At 37.7% G+C, this 26,519-nt stretch overlaps 1 protein-coding gene across 6 annotated transcripts in view; it reads left to right on the forward strand.

The window, feature by feature from the left end:
- The window catches only part of LOC119855598, a 155,242-nt gene that overhangs the window by 71,316 nt on the left and 57,407 nt on the right, over window positions 1–26,519 (forward strand). For 5 of the 6 annotated variants that reach the window (XM_043515340.1, XM_038401937.2, XM_043515343.1 and 2 more), the window contains 2 exons: window positions 2,716–2,830; window positions 15,536–15,658. In XM_043515340.1, the coding sequence (XP_043371275.1) occupies window positions 2,716–2,830; window positions 15,536–15,658 (238 nt within the window). Of the gene's footprint in view, window positions 1–2,715; window positions 2,831–15,235; window positions 15,291–15,535; window positions 15,659–26,519 lie in introns of those variants that run through there. The other variant, XM_043515344.1, reaches the window with a different exon arrangement.

Consider the following 26,519-nt stretch of genomic DNA (forward strand, 5'->3'; position numbering starts at 1 on the left):
GTCTCCATGCCATTTTCAGGCATTTCACCCTTGTGACTGTTTCTTTTAATTGCCATTTATCTAGCTTTCTCATTTTTGTATAGTTCCCTTTATGAAGTTAAATGCTGCTGTGGTGGGTTTCTTTCGCATTTTCCCCCTTGCAAGAGTGTTAAATTTAATTACATTATGGTCGCTATTACAGAGCAATTCAGCTATATTCACCTCTTAAACCAGATCCAGTGCTCCACTTAAGACTACATCTAGAATTACTTCTCGCCTTGTGGGTTCCAATACAAGCTTCTCCAAGAAGCAGTCATTTATGGTGTCTAGAAATTTTTTCTCTGCATCCCTCCCTAACATGACACATACCTACTCAATAAGAGGATAGTTGAAATCTCCCATAATTATTGTGCCTTTGTAGCCTCTCTGATCTAACTGAGCATTTCACAATTATGATTGCTATCCTAGTCAGGGTTTCCTGCTGCTATACTCTTATTGTTTGTTTAGGAATATAGCAGTATAGTCAGGGGTGAAAGTAACAAGAGTTACTGCTATGGGGGCCTGGCTCTGGGTCTTCAGAAGGAGTGGGGCCAAGGGTGGAAGGGGCGGGGCTGGGTCAGCCTCCCCCAGCCAACTGATCTGTGCTGCCTGGCCCATGTTGCCCAGGGCTCTGGTGGAGATTTAAATGGGCCCAGGGCTCCAGCCGTCGGCGGCCCTGCTAGCAGGGTCCCTACTTGCAGGGCTGCTGACGGGTAGAGTGTTTTTAAAAGGGGCAGCGATGAATGTTGGCTCCATAGGGGCTGGTACTGGTGGCCACTTCTTACCAGTACACCGAACTGGCCTGTATCGGCATACTTTCACCCCTGAGTATAGTATTATTGTTCAGTAAAATTCATTAATGAAAATATATTACATTTTAGAGGGGTTATATCATATGCAAATGAAAAAAATTGAAAGTTTTTTTTTAATTATGTGCTTAAAATTTTCATTAGTATAAACTATTAAAACAGGTTAAATTTTATAATAATAGGCCCTGGTACTCTCTATAAGGTTTGCTCAGATGGAGGTATACACTCACACATATCTAATAGCAGAACTGGGACCATAGAATAGACTTTAATAAAGGGACAGGCTGCTAGAGAGGACAAAGATGGATGCTCTGAGGAAGTTGCAATGATGTCTTCACAATCTGTCACTGATGAGACAGGGTATTTATTTAGAGTAAAAATCTGTAAAAATCTTTCTGTTCAGATTTGATGAGGTCCTCTATTTACAGTTGAAATTAAAGAATTACAAAAATGTTTCATTTTTCCACATATCTATTCAGGGGATACCATCATAGGGCCTAATCACATCAGCTACACTATCAGAGGCTCGTTCACCTGCGCATCTACCAATGTGATATATGCCATCATGTGCTAGCAATGCCCCTCTGCCATGTACATTAGCCAAACTGGACAGTCTCTACGTAAAAGAATGAATGGACACAAATCAGACGTCAAGAATTATAACATTCAAAAACCAGTTGGAGAACACTTCAATCTCTCTGGTCACTCGATCACAGACCTAAGAGTGGCTATCCTTCAACAAAAAAGCTTCAAAAACAGACTCCAAGGAGAGACTGCTGAATTGGAATTAATTTGCAAACTGGATACAATTAACTTAGGCTTGAATAGAGACTGGGAATGGATGAGTCATTACACAAAGTAAAACTATTTCCCCATGGTATTTCTCCCTCCCACCCCACCCCCCACTGTTCCTCTGATATTCTTGTTAACTGCTGGAATTAGCCTACCTTGCTTGTCACCATGAAAGGTTTTCCTCCCGCCCCCTCCCCCCCCCCTTGCTGCTGGTGATGGCTTATCTTAAGTGATCACTCTCCTTACAGTGTGTATGATAAACCCATTGTTTCATGTTCTCTGTGTGTGTGTGTGTGTGTGTATATAAATCTCTCCTCTGTTTTTTCCACCAAATGCATCCGATGAAGTGAGCTGTAGCTCACGAAAGCTTATGCTCAAATAAATTTGTTAGTCTCTAAGGTGCCACAAGTACTCCTTTTCTTTTTGCGAATACAGACTAACACGGCTGCTACTCTGAAACCTGTAGGAACACCACTTCCCTGAAGTTAGCTATATGGATGGAAACATTTTTTCAACGACATAGCTGCATTGACACTGGGGTTTAGATCAGCGCTGTTTTATTTCCACACCCCTGACTGACATAGCTATGTCAATCTAACTTTAAAGTGTAGGTAAAGCCTTATATTTCTTAGGAACAGTAGGGGATCCTGGATGCCTGTTAGTAAACATGTGATAATTTAAAAATAAGAGCTAGCAGACAATTAGATTGGGGAACACTAGGGTTTCTTAAATATTTCAAAGGATCAAAGAACTTATATAGCACATTATCTAGCCTAAACTGTGCTTTCCAAACATACTTTTAAAATCTGTATTCAGTTTATAGGTCTAGTATGTCTAAATATAAATGCATCTCTGATTTATAAAGAGGCTTGCTTTAGTGTCTAGAAAATCTGCATTGACATAACCCAACTGGAAAAAAAAAAACTTGATTTCTTTAAACTTAAAAATAGATTTTGCTTCAGATGCTTAGCTTTTGAATCTATACTAAATAAGTTGTGGTTGCAAATATTGTTTTGTGCACAAATCTGAAACTGTACACAATATAGCTTTACTATATATATGAACATATATGTATACATATTTTTTTAAAACACAGGTCTTTACTTGACTTTGAAAACCATTCCTCTGAAGTACCAGTTGCCCGAGCTGAACTTACACAAATGATTGAAATATGTCAGGCCCTGAGAAACACGCTGCAAAGAAACCATCAAGTAAGTTGTTACTGTATCAGGATTTTATGTTAACTTCTTTTGTTTTGTTCACTTACTGTTTTAAAGTTTAGGTTGTGGGTTTTTTTGTAGTTATCATAATTTGGATTGTGCTTTTAAATACTCATTGCCATAATAAAAAGTTTAACAAAAAATTTCCTTGCCTTCTGAGTTGATTTCTAGTTTCCAGCAACATTTTTATGATGTATAAGGAAACAGTTCTCTTTTTTTTCCCACAGAAAGTTTAATTTCCCATTCCAGAAATAAAACAGAGGTTCTCATTTTGTATCTTTACATCACCAAGTAATAATGGTACTTTTGTTAAGACGCTTGGCTTTCAAAAAGGTAGGCATGTAATATGAACATAAGAATGGCCATACTGGGTCAGACCAAAGGTCCATCTAGCCCAGTATCCTGTCTTCCCACAGTGGCCAATGCCAAGTGCCTCAGAGGTAATGAACAGAACATGTAATCATTGAGATCCACCCCGTCACCCAGTCCCAGCTTCTGGCAAATAAAAGCAAGGGACATCATCCCGGCCCATCCTGGCTAATAGCCATTGATGGATCTGTCCTTCATGAACTTATCTAGTTCTATCTTTGTGTAATCATTATAGAGGTTGACTATGGTGGACAATCCAAGAGCAATGGCATGTGTAAATTGTTAATGGGGACACAATCTTCCTTGTAGTCTATCTTACCCAACAGGAAGAACAAAACATAAAGTATTCATATCAAGACAGATATAAGCATCGCAGCACATTGCATATGAGAAATCACCTTTCATTTGTGGATTGAGAAATATCCAAACATTGCAAACATTTATGCACATGCTTAATTTTAAGCATGTGAGTATTCTCACTTTTTTCAGTGGAACTGCCCACGTGTTTTAAGTACATGGTTCTCTTTACATAATTTCATTGGATAACTGGATATCTAAGTATAAGCATGACTTCCTGAGCTTGGAGGATGTTACAGAATATAATAAGTCTGAATCTATTAAGTTTAAACCTGCACATTTGTATATAGTCCATAAATTAAACATATTCCTCCCTAATTGATTGATTACATCTGGTAAAATACCAGACTGATGACTGTTGAATGTAAATGTGATGAAGAAAGGAAACATTTGTTCCCACAGAGCTAGGTAAATACTGGAAAAGATATTTATGATTATTTGTTCAAATTCACTTTAGCATTTGTGATCCCTTTAACGTCTCCTTTCCATGAATATTAGTATGAGGGCTTTGTTTTGTTTGTTTGCAGAAATGTTCACTGGAAGAAAAGGTGGCTGGAATACTCATATATGTGTTACCATAAACCTTCATGCCACAAATGACTAATTCAAGCCCTCTGCCTTTAACAGAAGTTGTAGTCATCTAATTACGGAGTAGGAACCATAGCATACAACTTAGGTTAATGATCACACAAGGCAAATACAGTAGATTCAGTTTATTAGCAGCCCCTTAATTGCCAGCAAAAAGTTGTCTTTGTCCGCCAGTTGCAAATGAGCGGAAGGTAGGTTTGTGGGGCTGTAGTCAGGAAGGAAGTGCTGAGATGTGCCTTCCCTGGTTGCAGTCCTGCAAACCTTCCTGTGGGCAGGGCAGCTGTAGGGTAGAGGGCTGCTGCCTGGATGCTGGGGCTTTCTATGGGAGCCAGGATGCTGAGTGTCCACAGAAGTATACAGTACTTCTCCCTCTGCTCTCCAGGGGTCAGAGCTCAGCATGTCCCAGTGCTGTCTTCCCTGGGTGCAGCCCCCTGATAGGGTGCAGCCTGAAGACTGCAGGGAACCTGCAGCCCCTTACCTCCTGGTTTTTGTGAGCAAGCAGGTTTGCAAGGCTGCAGCCCCACAAGGAATCACTGGGATGTGCTGATTACCTGCCACTGGAAGGTTTGTAGGGCTGCAGCCAAGAAGGCATGTCTAAGCTCTTCCTGCCTGCAGCTAGGACTACTCTCCAAAAAATGTTCTTAATAAGCAACATGCCATTGCAAATATCCAAATCCCATTAACATTAAAGTCAATGGGATGGCGTTGGTTCTCGGCAATAGGTTGCTATTAACTGGAAGTTGTTAATATGCAGGTTGCTATTAAGCAGAATCTATTGTAGATACAGAAAAGACTAAAAAATAGAAAAGTTTGAAAGCAATTTATAGATTAAAATTTGCTCCCATTAAAGATTTGTCAAATGATTGTGACTGAACAAATTTGTAAAAATGAGTCAACCCATGGATAATTTGCAAACAAAATTGAGAGCTGAATTTATTGAGTACATTGTTTTTCTATGAATAGTTAGACCACCTCTACTTTTCACTTGACAATTTTTCATTCTTCAGCTATCTATCTCCAGCTACCTGACCTTTCCCTCTGGAGAAGAAAATGTTCATTGTTACCCAAAAGAAAGCGTTATGCAAAAGATGCAACTCGTGTATAATCTACATTTACAGCTTCTGAAGTAATCCAATCTGGGAAGAGTTTTCTTCCGGAATCAATTTTAAACCCCAGCAGATGGTACAAAGATTTGGTCCAAGTCACAATAGAGAGACGGTAAGGAGAAAAAATCCCAGTCTAAGGATTAATTGGATATGGATAGTTGGATGATAAAAAAATGAATTTTCTGTTCTTACTGTTACTTTCTAGTGATGACATGAACAGTGTCAAAAGCACTAAAACAATACATGATTGTATTTCAAACAAAATTTTTGTCCATTTTTTATTCTGTACTCCTTTTGGAATATATATTATCAATATATTACAAACCCATTATATATGTTGGAGGGCCAAGTTAAGGTTATGCTGCTGGAATAGCTTTAGACATGTTATCCTTGATTATGTTTAAAGGATTGGGTTACCTCAGAAGCTTTGATCCCACAATATGACACATTCCCCATCTACCTTTATATGTAGGTCAGTTTCACTAGTACTAGTAAGATCATTTAGGTCTGTTCCTCTCTCCAGGTTTGCAAAGACATTTTCTTCTATAATGCTAATTTGCTAAGGATTCCTATGTTTTAGATGGCATTTATAACTGAATACTTATATAAAATTTAAATCCCACATTTAAATGTTTTCTATTAATTCTTTTAGTGATTTTTATACAGTACTTTTGTTCGGTGGTTTATTCTGAAAGGTTAGAGAAACTCAACTGGAGAGCTAGTCTCTCTATTTTCTTTTTAGAAGGCTTCATTTTACAAATTTAGTTTAAAATTTATAGTCTTTTGAATTTCTAGTTCTTGGGTGCAGTATTATTCATTTCAGATAAAGATTATTTTCAAAAAGTAATTGTTTTTAGAGTCTCATTTTCAGTGGTGCTGAGCATTCATTGACAACTGATATCAGTGGAAACTGTAGGTCCTCTGCACTGCCGAAGTTCAAACCCTTAATATACATGAGCATTACAAAAATTTTCCACTGGGTGGCTACTATGATTGAGAATGTAGTAGAGTTCAGGTGATGGCTTTAGAATGACTTTTTGTTTCCAAATAAACAGTACTTCACTGGCTGAAGAAGTAGTACACCCCAATTTTCCATTGCTAATAGTGTATAGTAACAGTTTATGACCTAAATGGAAACGGTGTAAGAAAGCAATGTACTTTATATATTTGAACTTTGATTCCACTCCATCATATATAAATGGTATTTTTTTTTCTGAGTTGGGATAAGTGCTTTTAACAAATTTCAGTATTATTGGATCTTGTAATTAAATGTTTGAATAGCATTCATGGCATTTGTTCTATACAAGAATAATATAGAATGTCTGCAAAGATCAATTTGGGTGATTTTAAATTCAGAAAATTATATTATCTTTAATGCTGTGCTAAAAATGATTTGAAAGTAAGACTTTAATGTTTAAAAAACAAATATAAAGTTATTCTGTTGCAGAGTATTGAATGTAACAGAATCAATGAAAGTCATATTGATCCACCTATGTTTCTTAATTAGAAATAAAGGTAAAGGCTATGTCTATTGAGACCTTTTGTATTAGAATGCTATAGAGCTTAGGATCTCATCTGTTTTTTATCATAGTTTGGTTTTCCTTGAAGTAATTGAAACATTTGAGGGGGGACCAAAATATTTTTTTAATAATAGCTATATATGCAAGAAACAAAGCACCAGTGCCCAGAGGGCTTAAAGTCAAAGCTTCTTTAGACCTCACTCTCTCCCCCCGCCCCGTCCCCTACCTCTTCAAATCTGGCTCTAAAAGAGGAAATTAGGGTAGGTAGGGAAATGAATCTTACACTGTTTTCTCAAAAAAAGAAAAGGAGTACTTGTGGCACCTTAGAGACTAACAAATTTATTAGAGCATAAGCTTTCGTGAGCTACAGCTCACTTCATCGGATGAAGTGAGCTGTAGCTCATGAAAGCTTAGAGCATAAGCTTTCGTGAGCTACAGCTCACTTCATCCGATGAAGTGAGCTGTAGCTCACGAAAGCTTATGCTCTAATAAATTTGTTAGTCTCTAAGGTGCCACAAGTACTCCTTTTCTTTTTGCGAATACAGACTAACACGGCTGCTACTCTGAAACACTGTTTTCTGTGTCACATTGTAAGCAGCACATTACTACTCTTCTGTAAGTATATTTTTCACAATGTAAGATGTAAAATCATCCTTCTGACCCCCAGTAGAGCTGTACTGGCAAAAGGCCTACTATAGATTTAATTATGCTGACAAAAATATTGTTTTGCTGGGGTAGCTTATTTTACACAAAAAATGGTATAAACTATATTGGCAAAACTGGTATAAACTACATTACATTATAAACTACTTTGAAACCTGTCATACATTAGGAGATTTGCCTGTGTAGCTGTGCTGGCAAAGCTTTTAAGTATAGACAAGGCCTTAGGGAATTTAAAAGGAACACAAAAGCCTTGCAATCTACTAAATACATTTAAATGAAGAGGAATTTCTAAGGTAAATTACTAGTTTTCCATGAGATGGTTTAAGGCAGAAAAGTGGTAGGGTATCAAACACATTGTTTTCCTGTGGAACTCAAATAAAACTTTCATGGAAGGAAAGAAAGAAAAGCAAGTCTATTGGACTAATGCAGTACCCCATCTTCTTTGGACACTTTAAATTCAAATCTGGTTTTAGGTGACAAGTGGGTCTGCCTTGTTCCTAATAAATATTGCCCAAGTGTTGGACAATTTATCATGATTAACCAGTTCCACAACAACATAATCAACTAATCCTTACTCAGCAACAACTGATTGATTAATAAATGTCTCTGCCATATTTTTCCAAGAAAGCCAGTTAGATGTGTCCCATCCTATCATCTTGATATTAAAAATTGATTTCTAATAGTTAACTTTTGATATCCAATTCTATATATGTTCTCATACCATGCTCATCACCATAGTATCTGAGCACCTTCTTGTACTACATTAAGAAATGTGACTGTGACACAGTGGACATTTCTGGTAATATTTTTATGAAGCCTATACGTGTCTCAGTTTCCCCTTTATATTGCATTGCTACCCAGTGAGGGAAACAGGATTAAGTTTGCTCTCAGGACAGGCTAAGAGACAGGGCTTGTATTCATGTATAGCGCTACAGCAATACAACTGCAGCGCTTTAGCGAAGATGCTCCTTACGCTGATGGGAGAGCTTCTCCTGACAGTATAGTTAATCCAACTCCCTGAGAGGCAGTAGCTATGTCAGTGGGAGAAGCTCTTTCCTTGACATAGTGCTGGCTACTCCGGGGGTTAGCTCAGTATAACTTCACTCGGGGTGTGGATTTTTCACACCCCTGAGTGATGTAGTTATACTGATGTAGGTCTGTAGTGTAGACCTGGGCATAGGCAGGTGTGTGTGTTGCCTAGCTCTCTGAGTGGACTGAATAGGTCATTAAAAAGGACTGGCCTAAGCTGATCCATCTCAGTGAAAAATCCGAGAAGACAATGGAAAGCCCAATCACCAGGACATCAACACCTAGCAACCAGTGATCCAGAGGGAGGAAGATTTCCCAGCATCTTAGCAGGGAATCAGAGCAGACACCTCAGCTTGAGAACAAAGTACTGAGAGATGTGAGGTAGGGGTGAAAAAATTTGAGCTCTGGTAGCTCTCTGACCTGGGAACTGACTAGGGAAGGAAATGAGAAGGAGAGCCAGAGATGGCTGGCTGGCTCATCATGGCACTGGGTTGGCCAGGATGGACTATGGCTTAACTTCTGCCTATCTTTGCTAATTTTAAGACTTACTATGCTGTGTTCCAGTTGAATAATAAACGCTACTGTTTTGAAAATGCTGCTTGAGTCACTGTCACTATAAATAATTAAGGGAGGTGCATTAATCCCTTGAGTGTGCACGCCTCTACCCGGAATGTACTTCATTTGGACTTGCTGAATAGACCTCACAGTGTGAAGCAGGAGTGCTGAAGCCCCAGAGATTCAGTCTTAGGCGGCGGTGAGGCCGCATGACCTACCCTGAAGGAAGAGTGAGACCCCTTGCAGTCTGGCACATCAAAGGGGTTTCTCCAAGAGACTGTTTCAAATCTGGGGGCATAGCACCAATCCTGTGGATATATAACAGTGACTAACATCAGTCACATGTTTGTTCTTTGAGCCTCTCCCTAGGGGGAAAAGTGTGTGCAGTGGACTGTCTTGTTTTGGTAGCGTTTTAGGTTTTTAAATATACATGTTGCCATATATTTATGTTGTCCTAGGTTCAAAGTAATCAGGTTTTCCAAGAAGTAACAGAAATGACTTGGGTGCTGTTGAATATGTTAATTTATTGCACACATTGCTCATCACCATAGTAACTAAGTGAAATTTGCATAACTGTTAAGAAAATACATTATTTGTCAAATCCGTACAAAAAGCTATATAATACTAATATGCAGGTTGCAAAGCTGAGTTCTCACAAGTCATAAAATGCCAACATTAACTCTCTGCCTGTGCCTATGCATTATGTTACATTCTGAAAAAGGGAGTGAGCAGTGAAGTGGCAAAACTTGCAGATGACACACAATTATGTGTTAATTAAGACTAGCAAAGACTCTGAGCAACTTTAGAGGGATTCAACAAAACTAGGTGAATGGGCAGCATTGTTGGCAAATGCAAGGTAATACATCCTGTAAGGAATAATGTAAACCCATTACACATACCATTGCATTCTGAAGCCACTCAGGAAAAAAGCTTGGGATAAAATCCTGGCCCCCTTCAAGTCAATGGGATTTTTGTCACTGACTTCAGTGGGGCCAGGATTTCCCCTAAAGGTTTTATTTTGGAGCGAATGATGCAGTCAAAAAAGCAATTAAAAAAGCATTAAGATGTATAATGAATATGACAGAAAATAATACTGAAAATAACATAGTGCTGTTATATAAATTAATGGTATTCCTGTACCTGAAGTGCTGTGTTTAAGTCTGGTTGCCCTATCTCAAAAAGGATATAACAGCAATTTATTCCAGTGCTTAACTACCTTGACTGTTAGAAAGTTTTTCCTAATGTCCAATTTAAACTGCCCTTGCTACAATTTAAGCCCATTGCTTCTTGTCCTATCCTCAGAGGTTAAGAAGAACAATTTCTCTTCCTCTTCCTTGTAACAACCTTTTATGTACTTGAAAACTGTTATCATGTACCCCTTTAGTCAATTTTTTCAGTCTTCCTTCATAGGTCATGTTTTCTAGACCTTTAACCATTTTTGTTGCTCTTCTCTGAGTTTTCTCCAATTTATCCATATCTTCCCTGAAATGTGGACACAGTACTTCAGTTCAGACCTAATAAGCATGGAGTAGAGCGGAAGAATTACTTCTTGTGTCTTGCTTATAACACTCCTGCTAATGCATCCCAGAATGAGGTTTGCTTTTTTTTGCAAGTGTTGACTCATATTTAGCTTGTGATTCACTAGGACTTACCAGGTCACTTTGTACAGTGCTCCTTCCTAAGCAGTCATTTCCTATTTAGTATGTATGCAATTGATTGTTCCTTCCTAAGTGGAGTACTGTACTATGAATTTGTCCTTTATTGAATTTCATCCTGTTTACTTTAGATCATTTCTCCAGTTTGTCCAGATTATTTTGAAGTTCAATCCTATCCTCCAAAGCACTTGCAACCCTGCCAATCTTGGTATCATCCACAAACTTTATAAGGGTACTCTCTATGCCATTATCTAAATAATTTATGAAGATACTGAACAGAACCAGACCCAGAACTGGTCCTTGCAGTCCAGAACCCCACTTGATTGTGAACTGCTGATTACTCTGAGAATGGTTTTCCAACCGTTATGCACCTACCTTACAGTAGCTCCATCTAGTTGTATTTCCCTAGTTTGTTTATGAAAAGGTCATGCAATACAGTATCAAAAACCTTATTAAAGTCAAGATACACCACATCTACTGCTTTCCTCCATCCACAAGGGTTTTACCCTGTCAGAGAAAGCTGTTAGATTGGTTTGAGCCTGTCTTGTTATTGACAAATCTATGCTGACAGTTATTTATCGCCTTATTATCTTCTAGATGTTTGCAAATTGATTGCTTATTTGCTCTATTATCTTTCCACATACTGAAGTTAAGCTGACTGGTCTGTAATTCCCTGGGTTTTCCTTATTCTCCTTTTTATAGATTGGCACTATATTTGCCCTTTTCTAGTAGGTCTTTGCCTTAGGCATGTTACACCTTTCCCATGTAATGTTCAATAGTATATATCCTATAGTTATATAGTACAAATTATGTATAAGAAGTTTAACAAAATTAGGTCATAATTCAGTTCAAATCCATTAGATTTGATTTCAGAAAGGTCTTTCTGCATGTTCACTGTAGACTTCAATGGTAAAGGGATGGTTGGCAACTACAGTTTCCAAAGCACTAGAGCAACTTCACCATTTATGAATCTTTACCCTAATGAGAAACTGCAAGACACACTCCCTAAACTGCATATTGCAATATAAAATGAAAACTACTTTGTCAGTGGCAGCTTTGTTGGGTCAGTACTTGTGAAAATTGTGCGCATTAGAAATAGATGTGAAAATAAATCTTTATGTTCAAGATAATAAAAGAAATGTCTTATTTTACTGGACCATATTAATTTATCTTCTTAATTTAAAAATGGGCAATAATGAAAGAGACTAGCCTAAAATTTAGAACCATTTTAGATACTTCATATGCTTTTTCAGTTCTCACAGGAATACAGCCTAAAGGAAACAATATAAATTAATGATGAAATTCATTTCAGAGATAGCACTGCTATTGAGTCCGGAAGAATGAAATTAAACCCTGTATTATTCTAAAAACATCCCTTTACAACTTCTAGAGGGTGAAAATGTGTACATATGGCTTCAAGGCTTGTTTTCTCCAAGTATTTGGACATATAGGATGTCACGTGTGCTTAAAGTTAATTCTGTGCATATGAGAGAAAAATTTTCTCATCAAGAGCCACAATTGCACCATGTGTCCTATTTTAAAACTGTCCATTCAGAATCAATTTGATATATATTCAGAAATGGAGAGGTACACATGGTGCTCATATATCAGTTTTTTTAAAATGCAGGCTGTAGGTTAATGAGGGGGGTCAGTTGCAAGTATTAGAGTGTTAGAATTGTAGTAATCCCATCATCCTTAATAAGTCTATGTGCTTTGAGAACTTGGCATAATAATAATGTACATGATGCTTGTAATTGTGACAAAATCATGGGTTGTCACCTTTGCTGTAAAAATTTCCTCTGTCAATTGTTTTTCATAAAATGTTTTTTTGGGTTCAATTGTGAATATTTTGGTGTGGACATTTTTTATTTTCATTTATAATAATTATAGTCCATGTACATTTTTCAAAAGAGAAAACAACATAATTTTATGAAAACTGCAGTACTCTACAGCAGCTTTAATGAAAACCTAAATTTTGAGTCATTGCAATGTATTGCCTTGGACTTATTCCAGATTTGCTTTTTTGAACAGATTGCATCCACAAGGCAGGTAGAGCTCAAAAGTCTGTCAGCAGAAACATTGCACCAGTTCCAACAGTTTGCATAGAATTTTTTTCTAGAATTCTTTCTGTCTTTATTCTTTTTTTATTTTCATTTAAATAGAAATAGACTCCATGAGCCCAAGGCTGGAATCTGTTCAATAGCAGTGTCCTTTGGTCCATGCCTGCATCCTTCACCTTGCACACTCTAAAGCAATGCCATAAAGGACAATGCAGACTCTCTCTCCAGTTCCTTTCTGTCACTTGTGGTTTGGGACGGAACCTTTCTGTGTCACTAACTTTCTAGTGTTCTGCTTGAATTTCAACTGTAAAGAACTTGTAAATAATTTTTATCTTAGATATTTAGCTTAGTTAAGGCTGGCCTTTCCTGGGGTCTTCTCTGTGAATGATCTGCATGAGAGTTGCCTGTACATTCCCTCAAAGTGTGTTATCTGCCACTCATTCCCCCCTCATACTAGGCAGTTTTGGGTGTTAAAACTCCAGAGACACTTAATGAAACTCTTGTATATGGTGTTGGGTATGTGATTGGAGAGTGAGATCATCTATGAAGTCCAGATCTTCAAGGGATGAGAAGGGTGTCCATTTAATGCCTCTTGGCATATCTTCTGTTGCACGCTGCATTACCCAGTCAATGGCAATGTTGAAGAGGATTGCAGACATGTTACACCCCTGACGTACTCCTGTTCTGACTTCAAAACTGAGCTCACTGTGATCAACACTGCATGTAAAATTGAAATAGAAGCTTTTGATGATGTTGATTATATGGAGAGGATTCCATATGCCTGCAGAATGCACCATAGGCTGGTCCTGTGAACGCTATCAAAAGCCTTCTCAAAGTCTATGAAGTTTATGTTGCATTCTAAGCATTCTAATGCATAGAGTTACATTCTAAGCATTGTTCTATTATGTTTTGAGAGTGAAGATCTGGTCTGTGCATCCATGCCCTTTCCGAAAATCAGCTTGCTCTTTTCTGAGAACACTATCAACTGCCTCTGGTATATGCTGGACTATGATCTTACACAATACTTTGCTTGGCAGATAAAAGTGTGATACCATGCCAGTTATTACAATCACTGAGAGTTTCTTTCTTTGGTATCATCACTATAACCCCATTGGTCCACTCATCTGGCACTTTTTCCCTTTCCAGACTGATGTAAAGAGAAGAGCCAGGATAGATGCTGCTAACTCAGAATTTACCTTGAACAATTCAGCATTCAAGTTATCCTTGCCTGGAGCTTTGCCATTTTTTAAGGATTTGATGTCTTGAACAATATCTTCCTTAGTTGGGGTGTCTGTGTCGATATCAAGATCTTCTTCTGCCTCCCGGATGTTTGCTTCCTCTTTAGGTGGCTCCCTGTTCAGCAATTCTTTGAAATGCTCTGTCCAGTGCATTTCTTGTTCTTTTGTTGTCGTTAGTAGGTGGCCTTATTTGTCTCTGATGAGAGCGTTTGTTGGTATCTGCTGTTTACTGCTGATAAGCTGTGTCATTTTGTAGACGGTTCCTTGTTCTCTACAAGCAGCTGCATCCTCAGCTTGTGTTGCCAGTGTGACGTTGCACTCTGTATGTTTTATGGAAATATGCTAATGAGTGTGAATATAATTTAACTGGAATATGCTTCATGCAAAAGGTCTCTAGGAAGGTATCATTACAAAGCCTGTAATCTACTGAGTGTGTTCCTCCTATTTGTATAAATGTATCATTCTTGTATCTGAAGCTATTATGAAGTATTGCTCTAAAGTTCTATTGTAATTATGCAAAGTGTGGGCCATTAATGGTGGTTTAGAATCTTGATGGCTCCCATTGACCAGGCCAATTGGTTGTAAATGGCTCTGTTTACTTGTAAGCCTTCCTGTGCTCCTGTGAGTCAGGCCGGAAAGAATGAAGGCATGGGGTCTCACAGAACATGAGACCATGTCACCTGGTACAGGAATCCATCTTAAACCTGATGCTTTTCCATTTAGAAGGAAGGGTGGTAACCCAGAGAGAGACAAAGGATTCCCACCTTGGGCCAAAGCTATAAAAGGGGGTGGAGCAGAACAAAGGGGACTGCCAGTCATGGGAAATCCCCTAGTTGCCACCTGAGCTGGAACTAACAAGAACTGTACCGGGGAAAGGATTGGGCCCAGACTAAGAAGGAGTCTAGTCTGTGAAAGAAGCTTATTGGAACATCTCTGAGGGTGAGATTTACCTGTATTCAGTTTTTTTAATGTATTAGGCGTAGACTTGCGTGTTTTGTTTTATTTTTCATGGTAACATACTTTGTTCTGTCTGTTATTACTTGAAACCACTTAAATCCTACTTTTTATACTTAATAAAATCACTTTTGTTTATTAATTAACCCAGAATAAGGTCTGTTAAAGTTTCATAGTCCTATTCCTGAAAGTGAAAAAAGCCCAGACCAACTCTGAGTTTTGGTTGATTCTTCATATTTTTAGCACAGATTTATTTGGGATGCCATGGTTACTAATATTTTTCACTGATTTTCCATCTTCAGAAATGTTCCCTCAAAATAAATGACACAGACTTGAGCATTCAAGTTCACCATTAAAGTGAGTTTGTTTTGTTGTTGTCAGCTGCTTTTGCTTTTTTGTTCTGTGTGTTCAATAACTAATTAAGCAAGAAGTATGGCTTTTCTGGTGGTACAGTATATTATAATTTTATCCAAACCATCACTCCATTCCTTAATTTTGGGATTACAGACATAATTAGCTTTTAGCTACCTACACATGATCTTAATTGGTTAAAATAAACAATTACATATATTATTTTTTTCATTTTCTGTCCTTTTTCTTAGGCAACTGGTATGGATAATCTTGCATTATCGTGGATGATATCAGGAAGAAACCTAGAAAAACAACCTATAACCCTCATAGACCTTTGTTATGGGAAGATAGAAAACGTAAACCTACGATATCTGGTAAGAATTTTAAACCCGAAATATTGAGACTGCATTTCTATTGCTCAAGCTTTAATTTTACTACATGAGCTTCTTCACTCATTGTTTCTTAAATTTCTAGCAAATGTTGAATTGATGAGCATTTGTCTTGATGTTTTATGCCTCATTGTGATTGGGACAAAATCTGAGAAATGGAAAAATGTGAGTACAAGGGCTTAGAAAGAAGATTCTCAGACCCTAATGGATGGGGTGGGACTGCAGCTGTCCTTTAGCTTCTATTACAGCTATAATCTACTGCTGCTTCTCATATGGAAGTTGAGGCTCCCAGATCAACTCTGTGCAAAAATCTAAGTAACATTGACTAGACCAGCTAGTGAATCTGCATTCTTTTCCTCCTTCATCCTGCACCTGTTTCCACTCTGTAGGGAGTTGTATTGCTCCACCAGAGAGATTGCTCTTGCTTCCACATTCAGACAACCTGCCACTTTTAAAGGCACTTTTAGACCTTAAGTGCCTGCCTAGAGGCCCCCTTGCGATATTATCTCATTGCTAATTTGTATACTGCAGTGTCAACATGTATGGCACTTTCCAAACAAGTATGGAGACACTGTGATCCAACATGCTTATCATATGAATTAGATAGATAATGAAAGATTATAACACACAATGGGGGTGGGATGGAAGGAAGAGAGACAAGGGAAATTAGGGGGAAAGGAAATTGCTTTTCAAGAGATAGGTGGTTTTGTTGTTAAGAAAATGTTGCTTGCAAAGTACTGAAATAATTTAGTTTGTTTTTGTCCCCTATTTTTTAATGAGAGGGAGCACAGAAGGACAAGGGAAAATAGAGGGAGCAGATAACACTGGAGCTGAAATTAGTGACAGAAATGTGGTTGGAAGAGGAGAGTGAGATTGGTTGGCTCACTTGAAGTAGAAGGGTATTCTGGGAATGAAGGGGTGTGGGGGCATGAAGACACAAGTGATAGAAAGAAGCTGAGGGAAAACTAAGGGGAAAACTGAGTAGAGTGCATGACATGAGTGGGAAGTAGTGAAAACTAGAGTTGATCTGTAGGTCGGCGGATTGGTGGGTAGTCTTGAAGAGAGAGGATGAGCTATTTGAACTTGATGCAGAGGCCATTTCCTATTAAGAGTTTTGAGGGGGGCAGTTTGAGGGGGCAGTTACATGACTGGAACACCAGGGAGAGAAGAACATTGTAGCAGCAGTACTTTGGATAGACTGAACAGAGAGGGGGTGGCAAGAATGGATCCAGAGATGAAGAATTTAGTGATGAGGTGAAAGAGAACCAAGGCATGAATCAGGCTTTTAACAATGGAGACAGAGAGATGGATTTCCTGAGAGCTTGGTATTGTGTGAAAAGAATTTAAAAGCACAGATTGTGGGAAATAGAATGGAAGTGCTAATGTAGGGAAGAGGAGAGAATTTTAGAGAAAAAGAAGTTCAGTGTTTAGCATATTTCCTTGACAAGCAGATGAAAGTCAAGACTAGAGAGACAAAAGATCAGAGGGGTAATAAATCTGTCCCTGAGCTGTTGCCTGACTCTCCATTTCAGGCAACTCTCAGTTGCTTGAATGAAGGACCTCATTGTGTACTGTAGATATTCTTACATCATTTATCAAATTATGTACCTACAAGAAAGAACAAAAAAAAGTTCCATTCAGTGCTAATAATAGTGATTGATATATATATATATATATAATATTCAACAATAAAGTCTGAACTAATCGTATTTGTCATTTTACATAAGTCTACATTTTTGTCAAATCTCTGAGGAAATATTCTCGCACATGTGCTAAGGATTGGAGGAAGACACTATAAATTATTTTTACAAGTGCTGTAAAATGCAAATATAACAAGTGTCCCATTTCATTTCTTTATTCTGTGAGAGTATAACTTGTTTTATGGGCATGCTTTAATTACTTCAGGATGTTCACTTTGTTCTTGTAATTTGAAAATCATTAGACTCATGATGTTGAGATATAGATACTTTCTCATGCATTGTACCCAACTGCCCAGAGAGTCTAGTAAGATTAAACTGCATCCACAAAGGCAACTCTTCTTAATACAACCTTTTAAATCCTTTTTCCATAGTAGTCCCAGTATTATTCTTCTGTTTGTTGCAGAGGCAGCTCTCTGGCACTGTCTCCTAGAAGGGAAGCTTTCCCTTTACTTCACTTTAGGATTTATAGCCTCAGGAAGGAGGCGAAATCTAGTGTAGTTTTGTAACGGAGACAGTTCCCTAGAGCAACACTCTCCTGTATATCTGCTTTTTTCAGTCTCTTTCCATGGGTTTTCCTGCAGAGAGCAACCAAAACTGCAGACTTTCTTTGAACTACTAGCAATGGTGGAAGTGACACTTCCAGCTGTAGTCTAGTCATGAGCCTTTAGCAGTACTGGCCTTTTTAAACAGAAGCAGCCAGACATCTTTGTCTCGCAGGAAACCAGCAATGCTCTTGGAGCATGATGTTTGAGGGGGCAGAAAAACATAGGCCTAACAAGGCATGGAGATGGCTTCCGTCTATTGGCATCATGCATAGTGGTGTTTATCTGTGGCACAGGTATGATCTCCTCCCCCACAGCAGATTCTCAGACAGCTAATCGAACATGTCAATGCTGCTGCCTTTCCCATTTACATAGTTTCCTGCCTTTTGATTTCTCCATTTCACTTCCTCTTTCAATGTTGCTTCTCCCACTTCCTCTACTTTTCAAGAAATATCTATTAAACCAGAGACATACAGGCAGTATTTTCTTTCATTGTAAAGCTCTTTTAATCAGCAATAGGGGGAACTGGTATGGCAAGGAGCAGTATGTCAAAGCCTCTTTCTTAGACCATCTCTTCATCTTGTTTCACTTAAAAAACCATTTTGAGGGAGTGCTTGGACACCACAATGATGGGTGCTGTATGTGACCCTAGACAGAGCCTGAGGATACTATTAGGACTATTTTAGTATATCTCTATCTTCCTTGGTTTCCTTCTCAAAGGAAAAGGAAGACAAAAAGCATTTGAGAATAATGAAAAAACTAGCATTCTTTTAAATCTTCGCGGGGGGAAGCGAAGGGGAAATTTCATAATCTGATTCCTTTCTGTATCCTGAGAGAGTCCGTTAATCCAAACAAACTGGACAGACTCATTCTATATAGTGATAGTGATTTCAGAACCCTGAAATTACTATCCTCAGACATGCCCAAATAAGAATCCTCTTAAAATTAAAGCCCCCTACAGTGGTGAGAACTGAGCAGGTTTCCTCCATCCTGGAGCCCTTGGAATTAATTCCTTCAATAGCTATACTACAATTTGTCCAGAATGACAGGCTCAGGAGAAAATAAAATCAGTAAAATTAATATCAGATTAAATTATGAAAATTAAGAAAATAGATCAAATTATGCTTAAAATGATGTAATATTCCAAAAGATGAAAGGCCCAGATTTTCCACTGAGACTACCCCGTCTACTCTACCAACTCCACACTTCTCAAAACACTAAAATCAACAAAAAACCCAGCAACAACATTGCACGGAAAGACCACATCAACAAGTTAGCATTTTGTTCCTTCTTTCCTCCGCTTTTCCAGGTTTTCCTTCTGTGTGCTACCTTTCTTTAGTACCTCTGAACTGAGAAATTAAGGATGAAATCCTGGCCCATGAAAGTCATTGATAAACTTCTATTAATTATCAGAGGGCTAGAATTTCACACACAGAATATGAGAATATTTTATTAGTCTTCACATATTGGAATATCTGTTACTGCAGAGGACTTTTCTTTCTCTTCTACTGACTGCTGTGTTTATGCAATTGAGTTGATATTTTAATGTTTGTTATTTTTAAATGTTTCATTTATGGGTTGTGACACTGCAGGCTGTTTTATTAGGATGTTTTAGTGATTGGTTTTCATGGCAATGCTTGCAAAAATTAGTGTCATTATGAGCCTAATTTGCGTATGTGGTTTCTGTGAATGTGTATGAAAGTCGGGTTTTTCATGACCCAGGGGGGGAGGGATAGCTCAGTGGTTTGAGCATTGGCCTGCTAAATCCAGGGTGTGAGTTCAATCCTTGAGGGGGCCATTTAGGGATCTGGGGCAGAAATTGGGGATTGGCCCTGCTTTGAGCAGGGGGTTGGACTAGATGACTTCCTGAGGTCCCTTCCAACCCTGATATTCTATGAGCAGCAACCACTTAGTTGCACAGCTGGTTATTTATATGTGCAAATACCTAATTTGGATGCATAAAATTACTGCAGTTGTGCCTGACTTTTTGCAACTCTCGTTAGTATCGCTGAACAGGTGAATATGTCATTGTGAGAAAACACACAAGTCAGAATACTTTTGACATAAAAGTTTCAGGAAAAAATCATTTCACATTGAAAATTATTTAAACTTTATATCATATCAGCATATAAATATGTATTAGTAATATTCTAATAATTAACATACAAAGTACATTATAGCAGAATTCTTGTGCTTTGAAATGTTTAAAACAATATATTTCCAGATGTGTTGGCAACATGAAGTTGAGTATACATATACAAAGTAGCTTAAATAAAGATGTTGAGACAACATCCCAGCATGTATTTTAAAACTGCAGAATTATGGATGAGCAACTTCAGATAAAATGAGACCATGTCATAGTCTTGTAATGAGTTTTTTCCCCAAGAAACTAAAATGATGTAAGGAAAACATAAAAACTTTAAAATTCTAATGGTTCAAATTCATTAAAATGATTTACACATGTAATTTGCAAAATAAATATCTATAATGTATGTGCTGCATTAATATTTACAATGAGCTGAAATGTGAAGAAACAAACCCCATTTTGTATGAGAGTTTTAAAATACTGCATAAAGAATCTTTTCTCATCTAATTTGTTGCTTTGTAGCGTTGAAGTGATATAGCTTACCTATTTAAATGATTTGGAGTGGGATATATAAATATTTATATCTATATAATTATAGCACACTGTTATCTTGCCTGTTGCAGGAAACCTGAATGATTGACAGATATGGAAAATGTATTTACTGAAATCTTATATAAAAATCTTGTTTCCAAAGTCACTTTTTTATTAAGTTCTGAAATAACTACCCTCTGAGTGTTCGAATGGAAAGTGTAGAAAAAATACAGATTATATGATGCTGACATGTAAAAGAAGAAAAGGGCATTTCTAATTTCCATTGTGTGTCAAGGGTGTGACCTTTTGAATCTGAACTGAAACAAATTGGCAATGACAGCTTCTGATTTTCACTGATCTCACTTGAAAAACATTATTGCAAATTGTGTCTCAGTAGAAGTGCTTTTCATGATGAATTATTCATGAAAATCACTTCATCACGTAGAGCACCTGAGGAGAAGGTTTTGCATTGCATATTAATGTATATGGAACAAGTCCTGCAATTAAACCTTCAATATGAAAATTTACTTTGCTTAAATAATCAGTTTATAATGCACCATACTAAGGGCAATGAGAAATATGTATTTGCATTCTTGGAACTTTAAACATTTTTAATTAATGCTTGAAAAGGTCACATCCCAAGATCTTATGGATAGTTACTGTGAGCCATTTGCAAAAGGTCTAAATAATAGTAACTTTTCCCCTTTATTTTGGTTAGTTCTTTAATTTATATCTCACCATTGTATTGATTGTTCAGCACATACTTTCTATTTAGAAAACTGTACTTTGAAGTTTATAAAGGAGAGTGATTCTCTTGACTGGTGTTGATACCACTCCGTATCCAGCAGAAATGTGCATCGTCTGCTGTCTGATATACCTGTTGTGTCCTGACAGTTCATTCATTTAAATGCAATGTGAATAAAAAGGATCTCTAATATCATCCATGTGAATTAATGGATGTTATGTGTACAAATAGTCTTGAATACTTGCTTGCAGTATTCTCTTAGCTCTAGTCAATATCAAATAAGTCTTTGATCTGGAGATTGGTAACTCCATCATTGTTAGATAGATGCTTTTTAATAACTGAGAACTGTTTAGCATCAAAGTGTGTTTTATCGCTCTCCTTTTGTCTTTCTTCCACTCTTGTCTTCTTGCTTTCTTCCAAGCAATCCCCATAGCTGAACCTCTTTCTTTCTTTCTTTCTTTCTTTCTTTCTTTCTTTCTTTCTTTCTTTCTTTCTTTCTTTCTTTCTTTCTTTCTTTCTTTCTTTCTTTCTTTCTTTCTTTCTTTCTTTCTTTGTGCTGAGAAGCCCTAGTCATGGACCAGGATCCCATTGTTATGCCTCAATTTTCTCTTATGTTAAGTCCCACCTCAAAACTCTCTTTCTCCAAAATGCTATAATTCTTAGTCCTCTCCACAGAGAAGTATTAACCAATTAGATGACTCAAGTTTTTTCCTCCTTCCCTAAAAGGAAAAATATACAGGTAAAGTTGGATTACAGTTTCTCATAATATCTTATTGTTCATCCCTATGCTTCATTCATACATTGTTTATTTAAATTGTAAGCTGTTCGGGGCATACTTGCCTGTAAAGCACCTTGCACATTGTTGGTGAATAGTAATTATCTTTCTCTATGTGTTATTAAAGATTGCTAGTAATGCTTTCTTTAAGCATAACATCATTAATATGTAAATTGCAAATGCGCACTTGCATCTCAATTGTAAAAGGCCAAGCAGTCTCTGTGCTTAGTTTAAAGATAAATAGAGAATGTCAAATTAAGTTCAAGGTATATTTATAACAAGTGCACAGAATGATTATTTAGTTGTCAGAGATGTAAATAGTTCATTGATCAGCAATTAACAGCATTTGAAGTAATGTGGTGAAATATACATAAAAAAATCTCACTAAAGTGTGTGGGCATCAACTGTGCAAATAAATGACTCCCTTGTGGTTCAGCAAGTCTAAGAAGTCGTCTTTAAAAAGTAGGAGCTATTTGGCTCTGATTGTAGTGCTAGATAGTGGCTTCATTACTTTCTTGCACTTTCTTTTTCATTTCTGATGGTTTCATATTATAGTAGATGTCCGTCTTTTCGTTAGATGAGGCCAACTATCTGAACTAACACTGACTGATGTCACTTCAAAGGCCTCTTGAAAATTCTTCTATGACACTAATCAAAGCAGGTTTGAGTTAGCCAACCTTTTCCTGCTGGTTTGGTAATCAGAAATGAATGCATTGGGTGGATGATACATTTATGTAGCAATATAGAATCTTTAAAAAAAGAAAAGGAGTACTTGTGGCACCTTAGAGACTAACAAATTTATTAGAGCATAAGCTTTCGTGAGCTACAGCTCACTTCATCGGATGCATTAAGCTTATGCTCTAATAAATTTGTTAGTCTCTAAGGTGCCACAAGTACTCCTTTTCTTTTTGCGAATACAGACTAACACGGCTGCTACTCTGAAACCTATAGAATCTTTGTTTTTCTTTATTGCATACATTGTTCTTAATCTTTTTAAATGACTATTAACTAGAGTTATAGTCTTTAATGCTCTTTTGTGTGTAAAGGAGCTGCTAACTCAGGAGTAAACAATTATCAAATCTGACATTGTATTAGATGCAAAAATGAGCCATGCTAAAAAGAGATCCTTTAATGTGACTTTCTCATAACTGTCCAGAATATACTGACTTCAAAACAAATTTTTTTAAATTAAAATAAAAAAGCCTAGTGTTTACAAAAATGGTCAGTGAATGTGCAACAAACAGTTGGTTAACTTGTATGGCAGAATTTTCAAATACATGGTACAAATGAGACTTAGGCTATGCTCCGCAGTTCAGACGATGTGAGGTGGAGGCGTGTGAATGTGCACCAAAGTGCTGTGCTCTAACTTCCCCATGGAGGCACTGCGGTCTCAAATGATAAGGTTCCTAGTTTGGATTAATGTAGTCCTGTTTGAAGAGGACTGTGTTAACAGGAAGTGTAAACCTTTTAGTTTGCACCAGCAGATTCCACACACGGGAGCTGTGGTGTGCACAGCTAGTCACACCCCTATAGTCTGAATTACAGGGCAGTATAGACAAGCCCTTAGGAATGTAATGGCTATCCTGCAATGTGCCAAAATTTACATTTACTATATAAATGGTAAACTCATCAATATACAATATAGCAGCAAAAATACACACAGTGAAACTTCTGTTTTTCACCTATTCTGACCTATGTGTGCTGAAAATAAGCCATGATTTCTAATGTTCAATTTTTATGACAGGAGATATAGTATATTTTTACATTCCTGTGAAACACTGTTTCTTCTCATATGGAAGAAGAGCATAGGCTTCCCTCACTCCTTTCTCCCCGGGACCCGAACCCCCCGCCGCCGCCTCGGTGGCCTTTTAATTAAGACTGCAAAGTTGATCTATTTGGTGTGGAACTTTTAAGTAGTGGAGTACTGTTGGTTAGGAATATCTAACAGATTTATTGTATTACTGATGATTTGTTAAATAGTTACGTGTATTTCATACAAAATTGTAAAGCTCAATAACTTTTTCTGGAGGGCATGAAGCAAATACTTTAAGACACATGAGATCCAATTCTCATTATTCCAGTGTTTCAGAAGAGATTTTTTTTTCATTTTGTTGTGGTTTTAAGAAGGAAATTTTATGCTGTAAAGTACATAGGAGTGGAGAGTCTTCTGGAGTGGTAGGAAAATTTCTATGCAAACTTGTTGAAAACTTATTGGGAAGGAAGGAATTAAAATCAGATGTCTAATAAATCCATTGGGCTAGAGAGTCTAAACCAGTTAGAAAACTACCAAAGAGGATCCCTAGAAAGCTCATTTTAAAATCTTGTTTTCAGTAAATAAGTTCTTCAGCTTGTATAAATCTGCAACTTTAATGAAGCAATGTTCATTTACACCAGTTGAGGATCTAACCCAATATGTGTAAATAGAATGGCAAAGAATCCCCGCTGTTGCTAAGAAATGATGGCTATAAGCTACTTTTTGTGCACCCTGATCCTGTACTGGTGATGCACTTCCAGTATAAGCTGAAGTGGTTCTAACTAGTGACAGCTGCCGACAGGCTTAAGGAGCTGATATGCAACAATGGTTCAGTTGGGTATTGGAAGACCTGCCTTTGCCCCCTTCTCCCTGGTCAGGAGTCACTAGGCTTGCTTTATGCCATTGGAACATTTCCCTATGCTGGAGTGATCCTCAAATAGGGTGACCAGATAGCAAGTGAGAAACATCGGGACAGGGAGTGGGGAGCTAATAGGCACCTTTATAAGATAAAGCCCCAAATAAATCAGGGCATCTGGTCACTGTATCCTCAGGGTATGTCTACACTGCAGTTAAAAACCTGTGGCTGGCCTGTGCCAGCTGACTTGGGTTCATGGGGCTCAGGCTACGGGGCTGTTTAATTGAGGTGAAGACATTTGGGCTCGGCTGGAGCTCAGAGCTCTGGGATCCTACAAGGTGAGAGGTCCCAGAGCTCAGGCTAAAGCCTGAGCCCGTATGTCTACAATTAAACAGCCCCTTAGCCTGAGCCCTTTAGTCTGAGTCAGTTGGCATGGGCCAGCTGTGGGTGTCTAATTGCAATGTATACATACCCTTAGAGGCCTGGTCTATTCCTGAAAGATAAGTTGACCAAGCTACATTGCTCATGGATGTGAAAAATTAAGCCGCTCTAAGCCCTGGTATAGCACTGCTAGGTCAAGAGAAGAGTTCTGCCAATGACCTACCTTCTACCTCTTGGAGCAGTGGAAAACCTCTTTCAACTGCTGTAGCAAGTGCCTATACTATCACACTACAGTGGCATAGCTGCAGTGAGGAAACTGGGCTGCTGTAGTGCGTGTCGTATAGACATAGCCTCACTCTCACAATCAGCTACACCAGCATTAGAGCTGTTTTGTGCCAAGCATGGGGGAGTGCAAAGCAGCCACAGCACTGAATATAGCCCCATGTGTATTGTCATGCATGGTGAAATTTAGAATTGAATCACTAAATTCGTAAGTTTGGTAACTATTTTTCAATCAGTTAACACTTCCCCAGATCTTTCATTTTTTTGTATAATATAGCTCTAGTGCATTTCTGAAAGCAGGTGGGCTTGACACCTAATGTAGGTTCACTGTGCCACAGACTACACAGGTCCCTTTATTCTACACTAGGCATGGGACTGTCACTGAGTTCCCTCTGGGGCAGGTGATTAACTGGTGAAGCACCATCAAAAAGTTCACTAATCCATCTGGGAACTGAGCAATACTCAAACAACTAGGCAGGATCCAAGTGTGGAGCTTCCTCAGAAAAGTAGTTAACTTTCATTGGGCCTCTTGTAACTTTCCTTTCAGTCAGAGCTAACCATTAGTGTTCATGGCAAGTGGTTTTGACCTCATAAGGCATGTGGAAAATGCCAAGCAATCTCTAGCAAAAATGCTAGAAAATTTTGCACCAAAGTAGAATCTGAACAATATGGCTTTGTTTTGATTTTGAATCTAGTTGCACAACTCTCTCTTACAGCCTTTTTTGCTTTGTGGAAAGAATCCAAAAGTAAGCTAATTTTCTGTTGGTGATCACTGCTGTCTGTCTGTTTAATGAAATGGAAGAGCAGTATCTTAGTAGATTAAAATACTGAATTATATGCAATTATGGGACACAACAAATGAGTACTTTACAACCAAGAAATACAGATATGAATAAAATTTTATTAAGGAGATGAAATATAATTTATAAGCAAATGCTCATATTTTAAGATAAAATATACATAAAGTGTTGAATCAGAATGTGTTTGTATAGTGGGTTATTGTAAATGGTTTCTGTTTTAAATTTGGGAAGCATGCTATAGTTGTGTTGGTGTGTCTGGTAGTGATGTTATATGATTGTGTATCTCCTTTCTCATTTACCTCAGTATATATCCATTTAAAGTGTGTGTTCCTTTCATGGAGTTCGCTTCAGAATAAGTTCTCGATCTTTAAAATGATCTCTTGTTAGTAAAAGAA

Source organism: Dermochelys coriacea, chromosome 5 (assembly GCF_009764565.3).
Source record: "Dermochelys coriacea isolate rDerCor1 chromosome 5, rDerCor1.pri.v4, whole genome shotgun sequence".
Taxonomy (NCBI): domain Eukaryota; kingdom Metazoa; phylum Chordata; order Testudines; family Dermochelyidae; genus Dermochelys; species Dermochelys coriacea.